This window comes from Rhinatrema bivittatum, chromosome 8, assembly GCF_901001135.1.
Source record: "Rhinatrema bivittatum chromosome 8, aRhiBiv1.1, whole genome shotgun sequence".
In the NCBI taxonomy this organism is placed as follows: domain Eukaryota; kingdom Metazoa; phylum Chordata; class Amphibia; order Gymnophiona; family Rhinatrematidae; genus Rhinatrema; species Rhinatrema bivittatum.
Window position 1 is genome coordinate 62,333,408 of NC_042622.1, and position 12,609 is coordinate 62,346,016.

Sequence of the window (12,609 nt, forward strand, 5' to 3'; positions counted from 1 at the left end):
TTGGTCCTTGGTGTATTCATCCTTTTCCTATCAGGCTGCCCTCTCTTCTTGCCATTACTATTTTGAGGAGATGTCTGACTTCAGTCATTCTGCTGGGTCACTGGGCAACGAACATTTTGCCTTTGCAATTAGAATTTGTGTGATAATTGTGAGCAATACAGTGGTGCACACGGCCTCCCTCGTCTTGCTTTCAAGTACATCAAACCTTAAGAACATTAAGGTACCATTTCTGTATTGCTCTGCCTTGTAAAGTTTTGTCACTGATGTAATAATATATGTGCGAGGGAGTATAGAAAAGACTCCCTCAAATCACGTTAAAACAGACTAGAGCTATTTGCCCCGGTCCACCTTAAGGCACAGATCCACAAAGGATTCTGGGGCCCGGGAGGATCCCTTCCTAACAGTATCAAGGATCAGGGCCCGGAAGGGTTAATGAGGACCCGGGAAGCTGCTTTGAGCCCATGTTATGCACGCATGGTACATGAATAACTGCTTTGGATGTGTAAAGCCAGGTGAACTACTATTTTATTTTGCTGTTTCTTTGAAATCCTGTAAATAAACATTTGTTCCTGACCAGAACAAGTCTTGCTGTCTTCCATGACTGTTCCAGATGCCACGGTGAACTCAAAACACTACAACATGAATGAAGGTTTTAATAAACGTTTTAAGTCTTTTAAGCTCATTGTCGATGTATGCGATGCATTACCCACATGACATTCGCAGACAACAAGCATCCCAGTCACTAGAACTCTTGAGGTCTATGAAGGTGATGTGGATATGATGACATCATAGTGCCAAAACACTTTTTTTGCCTCTTGGCTGTCAAACACTAGCACTGTGTGAAGCATTACCCATGTAAAAGAAATCCTGTGGATTTAAGTGGTCTCTTCATTTGCAAATCATTTCAAAACTCATATGGAGAGCACAACTTAAAAAAAAACCACGCGGTTCTCCATTGAGCTTCATAAAGAGTCATCTAAAATCTAATGGCTTTGTCGGCTTGTATCTGCACTCATAGAGTGAATTTTCAAAATTTCATATGCATGAAAGTTAGCATATATGCACATAAGTAGCCTCCACTCGCATATTCTGTATTTTATAAAAGTAAAAAATATGTGCATATTTTAACTTTTTTGTGCACATATACATGTATAAAATAGGGCGGGGCCAGCACATGCATATTATTTTAAAAGACACATGTGTACATTTGCCAATTATCTGGCATGAGTGATGCTAAACGTGTTTATTGTGTAGTACTGATTGGGTGGGAGGTCTGGGTGAACTGGGCGGGGGAGTTTAGGCTGAAAAACCAGGAACCAATTTGCCTTCTCACAAGTCAGTCTCAAATCGTAGACTCACTGATGTTCTCAGGTACTGGTAGCGTCACAAAACCTTCCACACATAAATCCTACCATTCAAAATGGCATGATTTACCACATGACGCATTCAAAAGGGTATTACCCTTTTTTCTTTTTCTACACCACTCTTTTCTCTCAGATTCTGCTCCCCAGACATCCTCCACATAGGTACACCTCTGTTCCAATTGGTGTATCGTTTGGGAGTGGGGATACCCGATTTACGGTAAACCCCTTCTGAGTCAGCTTACCATGGATTATCCACTGATCAAGCCGCCTCTATTTTCACTAGTCACGGAATGTAACCTATATCTTATCCTTATAAGTCTCATACGTTCTCCATTCGAGCCTTTCCATTCCTGTCATTTCACAGTTTGACGTGGGAAATACTTTCCCTCATAAATGTCATTTCTGCCAACAGGGTCAGTGAGTTACACACTTTGTTACATACTCTAGATCATACAGACCGTCAATTAGGAGGAATAGGTCTGTTTGCCTACTGGAACTCGCAGCTTGACTCTTGCCACAAAAGGAAAGAGTAAGGTGGAATTCCTGTGGAATGTAGTGCAATCTAGATAGAATGCAAGTGCACTATTACTGTCCAAGAAATGGAAAAAAACCCTCTCGCTCTGGTGAGAGAGAGGTGTTGGGAAAAATGGGCAGAGTATATCCTGAGTAAGGTGAGATGCAACGTCTACCTTAAGAAAGATAGGAAGTTGAATGCGTAAAAACCACTCGGTGACGGAGGAACGCAGGGTCGGATGAGTATGTAACAAAGTGTGTAACTCACTGACCCTGTTGGCAGAAATGACATTTATGAGGGAAAGTATTTTCCACGTCAAACTGTGAAATGACCGGAATGGAAAGGCTCGAACGGAGAACGTATGAGACTTATAAGGATAAGATATAGGTTCCATTCCGTGACTAGTGAAAATAGAGGTGGCTTGATCTGTGGAGAAGGACTGGATAAACTGGTGAACTAATTGGCAAACTGTCTAATTTCATTTATGTGCACATGTTTTATAATTGGCTGACTTATGTGTGTAAATTGAGAATTATGTGAGTAACTCCTTTATTTTTGCATATAAAATATAGCCGTGTATATTTAAAAAATAGGTAGAAAAAGTCTTTCCATTCATTGCATTGATATACATGGTTTCAATGCATTGTATGTATTCGCGCATAAGCCCACATACATGCGTATGCTGTACAATAGAGATATATGTATTTTATAAAACATGCGTATATCATATGTGTGGGTTATAAAATATTTGGTTATACCTGCCTGAGGCCATATATGTTTGAAAGTTATCTTCATATTGATTAGAATTTGTTAGACGCAAAGGGGTTAAATAAGCATGTTTGAAACTAGTGAGCAGTAGTGCCAATCGTCAAATCTTTACAGTTCACAGGTTTCAAATTTGTACTAATGTAACCCTTTTTGTGTCTGTTTCCATGTGTACAATATATGCACACACACTTTTCTGTGTAATTTGATAAATAGTCATCAACAAGCTCGTTTGTGAAAATGCAATGAAGGGAAACTAAACTCACAACTTTTTAAAATGCCACGGCAGGTCCTAACCTACCCTGTCTCCCTCCTCCAGCATACGGAGTTGAAGGAGTATCCAGGGAGGGACTTGGAGCATTGCATCATTGACCTTAGAACAAAATTGCTGATTTGAAGGGGGTAGTGCTTGTTTGTGGAGGGGTTATTGTCAATCTGCAGTAAAAATGAGGCAAATGGATGAAGAGCAGTGGACAAAGGTGCTGGAACACATGAGGCCTGGGCTCTGGGAGCAACGTGGCTTCAGCAATTGGGATATCCCATTTTGCAGTAGCAGACGGTTCGAAAGATTTTGCACTGGCAGAGAGCGCAGAAGTCACAGCATGGAGCCGAGGGTGCCTTGCAGCTGGCCCAGAGTGGGACGCAGCCTGGTGGAGGTGGAGGTCTGGCAATCCTTTTGGGCACAACTTTCATCTGTGGGACCAAAAACAAATATGAAATAATTTCCAAGTGCAAAATATTTCAGTAACCAACTAACCCATAGCTTCATCAAAATTCTATACATTTTGCATGAATAACAAGAGAGGGAGACTCTCTTTAAAAGGCTCTCATAGAAGTAAACTATTTATATCACTGTAAGAGGGTAACTAGTAACTCAGGGTGAGGTTTTGGTGGTGGTCTAGGGTTTGGGGGGAAGTTTTGCATGCACTGTCAGACGTATGAACAGCACAGTACACATCATTGAAGATTTGATGTGATTTGGAATGAGGAAAGTTTTCTACAAGGTACTCTCGCCCTAGCTTGATACACTCCCACACCCGGCCTAGACCACTACCAAAACCTCGCCTCGAGTTACTAGATGAACCTCCTTTAGTGGTATAAATACATGATTAATATGTGTGCCACCCCAGAGTCTCTCTCTCTCCATTCCCTCTCCCCTCTCCATGCCCAAAATGGGATTTGCAAAAAATCCCATTTCAGGCACAACACATAGGGCAGGATTTTAAAAAGGTTACGCACGCCGGACCTGTTTTCAAAAGGCCCTGCGACGCGCGTAAAGCCCGGGACGCATGTAAGTCCTGGGGCTTTACTAAAGGGGTGGGGTGTGGGCGGGGGTGGTCCGGGAGTGGGGGCAGGGTCATAGGCTTCAGGCACAGCGGCCATTTGCCTCTGTGCTTGGGATCATGCGCTGGCCAGCGCGCGCGCAACTTGCGCCTGCCCAGAGTCAGGCGCAAAAGGTAAATAAAACATTTTGGGGGGCGGGGTTAGAGTAGGGCCAGGGGAAGGGGTGGGAAGGTCAGGTTAGGGGAAGGGAACGGGGGAAGGCAGCGTGGCTCGGCACGCGCAAGGTGCATAATTGTGCAGGCCCATGAGCGCGCCAACCCCCAATTTTATAATATGCGCGCGCCTGCACGTGCACGTTATAAAATCGGTCGTACATGTGCATGCGCACATGTAGGCCATGCGCGCTTCTTTTAAACTCTACCCCATAGCTTTCAAAGCCATAACACTAGGAAAAAAAGGTGAAGTTATTTCTAGCACTTTATCCCACAATAGCATGCATCATGCATGCACTGTACTATCACACACAGCATTAGAAGGTCTCATTTACTCCTCCCAAAATCTGCCCACTTGAATAGATTTTGGAAATTTTGCATAGTCAGCATGTGATGCGATGAATAATGCCTGCGTATTGTGTTATCGCGGGCGTTAGGGTTCTTACGCATTTTGATGAATGACCCTGTAAGTGCAGGTTAAGCATGGATGAGTCAGCCCTGGAGTAAAAATATGCACAAGGGTAATGTTAGTATTTCCATGGGTCACTTTATCACAATACAGGCCTCCATGAAGGGTTAATTAAAGTAACTGTTCCTTCCTTAGTTGTAATATAGGACTCATAATTTTTCCTTGTGTGACATTTTGCTTTTTTACTACTGTTTGAGACCAGGAAGTCAGAATATATTACGAGAATTTGGGATGGGGAAGGGCAGCACATGACAGAGTGGTGTGATCTTAAACTGGCAGAGTCCTCCTTGCCTAAAGCATCACAATTTATCAAACGAGCAGTCCTAATGTCTATTTTACAACCTTGGTAGACAAACAAAAGTCTATTGTGAAACATGATTTGGACAATAATTGATTATTACCTTTGATGACTTCTTCTTCTTCTTCTTCTTCTTCTCTGCATCTGTCCTGCTTATCCTCTTTGATGTTTTGGCTAATTCTTAAAAGAGAAACCCAAATGATTAAAAATCTATTTATCCTTATGCATAAAGCAGTGCATGCAACTGGATACAGAGTACACACCCAGACATTAATGCACGAGAGAGACTCCTATTTCTGGTTCCACCGGAGAAGCAGCACTGTGTCTTCATGCATGCGACACAGTAAAACCAGAGCTGCACTAGCCTGTTCCTCGTGACACCGAATTGCTGGCAACTCCAATCAGAACCAGCACGGGGTATGCTGCAGAGCTGCCAGCTCCTTCTTTAAGGGCTATGCTTACTCTTGATACATTTTGGAGGTAAGCGGGCAAGAGGCCTTCTATTCAGCTCTAAGCCAATGGGGAGGGTGCTTGTGTGTCACTTGGCTGGGGGGAAGGAATAAAAAGTGGTGCACTCTGTAGTGTTGCTGCAAGAAGGGGGAACTGGACCGATTAGATGGGCCTTAGGCTGTTCATAGGCCATCGTAACCTCCAAATCTACTCTTCAGCTCTAATCCTCCTTTGCGTGCAACAGTAGGTCTTGTGATGTGGATCAGCACGGCAGCACCCCTGATTTACTTAGATTCATAATGACAGGCGTGAATGAGATGGAGTTCCCCAGAGATGAAATAAAAAATCAGAACATGAAACTGTGGCACTAATCTATATAAATAAAAATGTTAAATAGTTTGTACAAAATCGCTAATCTCAGAAACCACTGCACCGATTGCTTTCAAATTTGGACACAACCTTCCTTTCGCATACGGGAAGGTTCTTCTGTACTTACATTACAGATATGTCACAACTGTGACAGGTAAAAAAGGTTTAAAAATTGGTTCCGCAAAACAGCGACATCTGGTGGACGTTGGACGTCAGCGCAACCTCTTACACCTTTCACAAACACACACCCCACACACATGACAAATGTATTTAATTCACACACCCTCCGAACACACAGAAATCCACACTCCTCACACCCCCCCCCCACACACATGCCAATTGGACTTACTTCACACACCCTCCCAAAACACACCAAAACGCACCAAATTCCAGGCTGCTACACCGGGGGGGGGCCACGCACATGTCACATGTTGGCAATTCCCACACCCTCCGAACTCACACAAAAACACCCTCCTCACACCCCCCATGCACATGCCTGTTCTACTTACTGCCCACACCCTCCGAACACACACAAAAGCGGAAACAGGTCCGCACTACTCCAGCGGGGGGGCCAAGAACGGTCCGGGACACATGGCCGTCGGCTGCCAGCAATCAAAATGGCGCCGACGGCCCTTTCCCTTACTATGCCACTCGGAGACAACAATGGTGGCAGTAGCCCATGTGACATAGTAAGGGCAAGGGCCCGTCGACGCCATTTTCAGGACTGGCAGCCAGCGGACCTTTGCCCTTACTATGTCAGGGAACCTGGTGCTCCCATTACTCCTCCACAGTGACATAGTCAGGTCAAAGGGCCGTCGGAGCCATTTTCATTGCTAGCAGCCGACGGCCTGAACCCAAGACTTCGATCCTGAACCAAACACCCGCTCCACCGACTGACTGTTTGCACAGGTATCCGGGGGGGCTGCACGGTGGGGGGGCCGTAGTTATTTTCTTGTGGGCGTGTTCGGGGGGGGGAGGGGTGTTTCGGTCATTCTGCAACTCTCACGGGGGGGGGGGGGGGGGGGGGGTGTGGGATACTGTATTTCGCCGGGGTGGGGGGGGGTGTGTGTATGTGTGGGGTACATATTTAAACACTGTGTTTATGGTGGGGTTCTTTTGGGGTGGAAAGACGGAGGGCACACACAAACACAAACACAAAACGTCCCTGATCTCGGAAAGGCACCAAATTAGCCCTCTACAAAATACTTAACTAAATAGAGAGTGCTAACTTGGTTAGGCACTCCCTTATTTTGATACAGAACCCGCACAACCTCCCACTGATGGACCACGTTTACCACCACCAATTTCTATTTTGGTGTTTTTTTCTCAATCGGCATCCTAGCTGCTTCTTACAGTCTGGGTCCTCTTACCTAAGAAAGCATACATTTCAGGGGAGGGAGAATGAGGGGAGAGGTGAGTGTGAGGGGAGAGAGTTGGAGTGGGGACAGGGGAGGGAAGGGGGGGTGAGTGACCAAGGGGGAGGAGGATGAGTGATTGAGGTAACCGAGCAAGGGGAAGGGGGAGGGAGGGTTAAGAACCTGACTCTGCCACTGCAACGCGGGGCCGGGTTCTGCTAGTTCAAAATAAGAAAGAAAACAAAAGCATCTAAACGTGCCTACCGAGGAGAACAAAAAGGATCTTGCTAATTGTATTTATCTCTCAGATAAATGATCTAAACAGCTTTTGGCTTTTATTTTATGCGCTAATATCGTTGCTTTACAGGAGAACAAGAATGAGATGTAAGGTTCTTGCATATTATGATCTCTGATGTCAAGAAGAGGAGGACTGCATACTTTCACCTAAGGTTTCCAACACTAATGCTGAGCCTATTCTCGCAAACAACCAGGGATCCGACCGACTGGGCAGGTGGAAGTCAGCATTTCCATCCTTTTTTATTCTGTGGAAGAGAGAGAATTCCATGTGCCCCAATTTGAAAATATCCTCATGTGTGAAAAGTCCAGTGGCTTTCAAGATCCCAAATACTTTTACTTAAAAAGAAATGATTTTGGAGGTCAAGTCAGCCTCCTAGCTATTTCTTGTTCGATGTGAGAAATAGTCAACTTCCAAAATAAGAACCAGAAAAGTGACCACTCTCCAAAGAAAAAAAAAATATGGGAAATGATTCCCCCCGGCAAAATCCCTCGACAAGACGAGGCAAAGCGATCCTCGTGTGTTAGCTGCAGTTCCTGATTTTACTGACCTACGATGGAGATGGGTGGGAGGCCTGCTGGAAGATTGATCATGTTGCCATTTGTCTCGCAGCTCTTCAGCGCATTCTTGTCCTCGATGATCATGTGCGAAGAGGCGGCGCTGATGCACACGGCACAGCACAGAAGAAAGCCAAACGCTATCTTAGCGTCCATCGCAGGTGACCTGAAAAGGAGCAGTTGAACATCTAGAGATGATTCTGTGAACCGGATCATGGTGGGAGAGGAAAAAGGGCAGGGTCGCCCTGAGGTTTGACAACACTGGTTAGCTCAGATTGAAAGAAATAAATTGGGATTGTGGGAGGAAGCTGAGAAGCATGGGGGAGGGGGTATAGGATGCCAAGATAGGGATCTCCAGCAACACCCCTGCAGCTCTGCACATGTCTATTAGCTCTATAGAAATTAGAAGCATGGTAGTAATAATGGTGACATTTCAAGCTGTGGTCAGAAAATCTTGACTAAAAGACGACCTTACTACAGTAAAGGCCAGATATTTATTTATTATTTTTATATACCGACATTCGATCTGAGATATCACATCGGTTTACATTCAGGTACTGTAGTATTTCCCTATCCCCAGAGGGCTTATAAAACTTATGCGTGGGCGTAGATTTGTGCGCGCAACCTGGCGCACACAAATCTACGCCTGATTTTATAACATGCGCGTGCAGCTCCTTGGAGGGAACTTTTTTTTGGATCCCCCCCGGCCCTACCTAAATCCTCTCCCTACCTTTGATGGAGTTACTTGATGGAGTAACTTGCGTGCCCCAGCAGGCCACTGTGCTGGAGGACTTGGAACTGCCCTCATACTGCCGCCACGCCCCCGGTCCTGCCCCCGATCTGCCCATTTTCGAAAGCCCCAGGACATACGCACGTCCCGGGGCTTGCGTGCGCCTCCGAGCCTATGCAAAATAGGCTCAGCGCTCGCAGGGGCAGATTTTCTCGGGTTACGTGCGTATCTTACGCTCGTAGCCTTTGAAAATCTGCCCCTAACTATTATTTATTTATTTATTTAAGGTTTTTCTAGACTGACATTCGTTGTGGAACATCATTTCGGTTTACATAAAACAGGAAATGCAGCGTAAAAGCTTTACAGACTGGGCAGACTGGATGGGCCATTTGGTCTTCTTCTGCCATCATTTCTATGTTTCTATAACTTTAAAACATAAAAAAGGGAGGGATGGTTTTTTTTGACTCAGCACTTTTCTCCTGTTCCTTTGTACTCCCAACTCAGTTGGAACCAGGACAGCAATCTGATGCTATGAGCTTTCATTCACAATTTTCTGGGAATGTTTTCCCTATTTCATATCTCCCCGTCAATGCACCTAGTTTGGTGATTGTGGCAATATTTTGAGGCAATGTTAGCACTAGAATGTACTTCCAATGAAAAATTGCTAACCATGTTAACAAAATATTAGAATTGTAAACCGTTGTGATGGTAATACCGGACGACGGTACATAAAACTCTACAAATAAATAAATAAACACGTGCATGACCTCACAGAGTTCCCCATGCGGCTGCGCATACTGCACCTCAGCCCATGCATGACCACAACTGGGACCTGCTGAAAAAATGGGTGACCGGAGGTCAAAAGTTCCTAGGTAGGCAGGGCTGTTTTAACCACGCATGGCCCCCTTCTGTTTTTCCCAGATTGATCTCACTCCACGTAAGGAACAGAGAAACACGCTGGGGTACATTTTAAGAAACAGCGCGCGCGCGTACTTTTGTTCGTGCACCAGGGATGAACAAAAGTACATTGGATTTTATAAGATACGCACGTAGCCGCGCGTATCTTATAAAATCTGGGGTCGGCGCACAAGGGGGTGCACATTTGTGCAACTTGTGCGCGCCAAGCCCTGCGCGCGCTGCCTGTTCCCTCCAAGGCCGCTCCAAAATCGGAGCGGCCTCGGAGGGAACTTTCCTTCCACCTCCCCCCACTTTCCCCTCCCTTCCCCTACCTAACCCACCCCCCCGGCCCTATCTAACCCCCCCCCCACCTCTGTCGCAGAAGTTACGCCTGCTCGAAGCAGGCGTAACTTTGAGCGCGCCGGGCTGGCTGCCGTGCGCCGTGTTCGGGTCCAGGGGCTGGTCCAGAGGCCGCGGCCACGCCCCCAGAACGCCCCCGGGCCGGAACCACACCTGCGGCACCGCCCCCGATGACGCGCCGACCGCGTCACGCCCTTCGACACACCCACCCCAAGAAAGCCCCGGGACTTACGCGCATCCCGGGGCTTTGCACGCGCCGGAAGCCTATGCAATATTGTCTTGGCGCGCGCAGGGGGGTTTTAAACGTACCTTATGCGCGTAACCCTTTTAAAATCCGGCCCTATATATAACATAACTATTACAAAATTAGAACAGCAATATAGCTAGTCTTTCTCTTGCTTATTCACTTCTATTTAAACCAGGTCCTAAAATACTAATATACTTCCTATTAAGAAAACAGCAATTCAGGTTGCTATAGATTTCTAACAGAAACTACATGCTTAGCAGAATATCTCACTTCAGTCACACATGCAGAACAAAGACACACCCTCACCAAATATAGAATAAAGGGACCATAAAGTAAATAGAAATGTGCAGATGAAAACTGACCGGGAACAACAAGAAGCAAGAGACCCTGGGGTAGATTTTTAAAGTTATGCACGGGCGTAGATTTGTTCGCGCAATCCGGCGTGAACAAATCTACGCCCGATATTATAACATGTGTGTGCTGCCATCCGCATGTTATAAAATCCAGGGTCGGCGCACGCAGGGGGATGCACAATTGTGCAACCTGTATGCGCCGAGCCGAGCAGCCTGCCTCCGTTCCCTCCGAGGCCGCTCCGAAATCGGAGCGACCTTGGAGGGAACTTTTTTTCCGGCCCCCCCCCCCCTTCCCCTCCCTTCCCCTACCTAACCCACCCCCCAGCCCTAACTAAATCCCCCCACCTTTGTTCAGAAAGTTATGCCTGCCCAAGGCGCCGGCGCACCATTCCTCAGCCCGGCTGTATTTACGCGCGCAGGGCTTTTAAAATCTGCCCCCCTGTATGCAGTGTAGCAACAGAAAAACAAGCATCACCATTCCTCATAAAACAATACAATCAAGAAATATAAAACATCAATCATAATAGTAAAACCATACTAGTAAGATGAAAATTAAAATAACCTGATGAATAGAATAATATTCAATAATAAAAACTTGTACACATTTTTATAAAATTTCCCAAATATCAATAAAATATTTCAAATCAGCACACACATCAAATAACACCCAATAATTAAAACTAGGAAGGATTAAAAAAAATCCCCTGCTCTCCATATCTGTCACCTGAAAGACCCTTACCAAAGACAGAATAAAGAAGCAAAAAAACAAGAAAATCAAGAAAAATAAAACTTCAATTATAATAGTAAACCCATTCTAATAAAAAGAATAAACATTTCAAAACAGCTAATGAATAGAACATTCAATAATCAAAAGCTCATAAAAATGTTTATACATTTCTCAATGTAATACACCAACCACCAAATTCACTGCCAACCAGGTGTCTATCTAAATATCAAATATAAAAACTCAACACCCAATTTCCAAAGTTTTAGAAATGGACTATTTTCCAACTGCATTTCTAATTGAAAAAAATTGTTAATGAAAGGGTTGATAGTTTGATATAATTTTAACACTGTTGCCGCCTTCCATCCTGTAATCATTTTTTCAAATGTTCAAAAATGATTTGTATAGGCAAAAAATGTATTTTATTAATTTTATATTCAAAATATATTTCCAAAATCCTGTGGCACTATATCCTTGTCTGTTTTTTTTTTTAAATTTTGTTTTAATTTTCGGCATTCTGTAAAAACTATATTATGTTCTAGTGCAACAAAACTTTAAACATTTAAATAGGTGCAAAAGACACGCTCATATTAAACAATCCCTGGCATCAAAGCTTTGTTGCACTAGGATATAATATAGCTTTTACAGAATGTCCAAAAGAAAAACATATCTTTAAAAAAACAGATAAGGATATAGTGCGTCAGGATTTTGGATATATATTTTTAATATAAAAATAATAAAATACATTTTTTGCCTATACAAATAGGGGCAGATTTTCAAAAGGCCCGGCGACGTGTGTAAGTCCCGGGACTTTTCTGAATGGGCAGGCAGGGGGCGGGATGGGGGCAGGGTGGTCGGTCCTGGGGCGTGGTGGGGCAGTCCTGGGGCAGGGCAGGAGGCGTGGCCGAGGTCTCAGGCACAGCGGCTGTGCTGGGGGATCTCACGCCGGCAGTCGGCTGGCGCATGCAAGTTAAAAGTAAGGGGGTTTTTTTTTGGGCTGGGGGGCGGGATAGGTAGGGGAAGGGAGGGGAAGGTGGTGGGGGAAGGAAGCGGCCTCGGAGGGAACGGGGAAAGCCAGCTGGTTTCCCTGAGGGCTCAGCGCACGCATGTCATAAAATCGGGTGTACATTTGTGCGTGCCGGGTAGCGCGCACAAATGTACACTGCACGTGTACCCTTTAAAATCTGCCCCATAATTTTTGAGCATTTTGGAAAAATTAAAAAATGATTACAAGATGGAAGGAGGTTGATTAGTTTATGATTATAAAATCTCACATAACTCTGTTTACCTTGGTGGCAACAGTGTTAAAATTATTATATGAAACTATCAGCCCTTTCCTTAACAATTTATTTCAATTTTTTTTCAA

At 44.8% G+C, this 12,609-nt stretch overlaps 1 protein-coding gene across 1 annotated transcript in view; it reads right to left on the reverse strand.

Annotated features, from left to right (window-relative positions):
• Window positions 1–2,363: 2,363 nt before the first annotated feature.
• Window positions 2,364–12,609, reverse strand: part of ASIP (agouti signaling protein) — a 39,604-nt gene continuing 29,358 nt past the window's right edge. Inside the window, exons 2-4 of the mRNA XM_029612794.1 lie at window positions 7,926–8,098; window positions 5,010–5,086; window positions 2,364–3,336 (exon numbers count right to left, since the gene is read on the reverse strand). Coding sequence (XP_029468654.1) covers window positions 3,166–3,336; window positions 5,010–5,086; window positions 7,926–8,088 — 411 coding nt within the window. The 5' untranslated portion in view covers window positions 8,089–8,098 and the 3' untranslated portion in view covers window positions 2,364–3,165. The remainder of the gene's footprint in view (window positions 3,337–5,009; window positions 5,087–7,925; window positions 8,099–12,609) is intronic.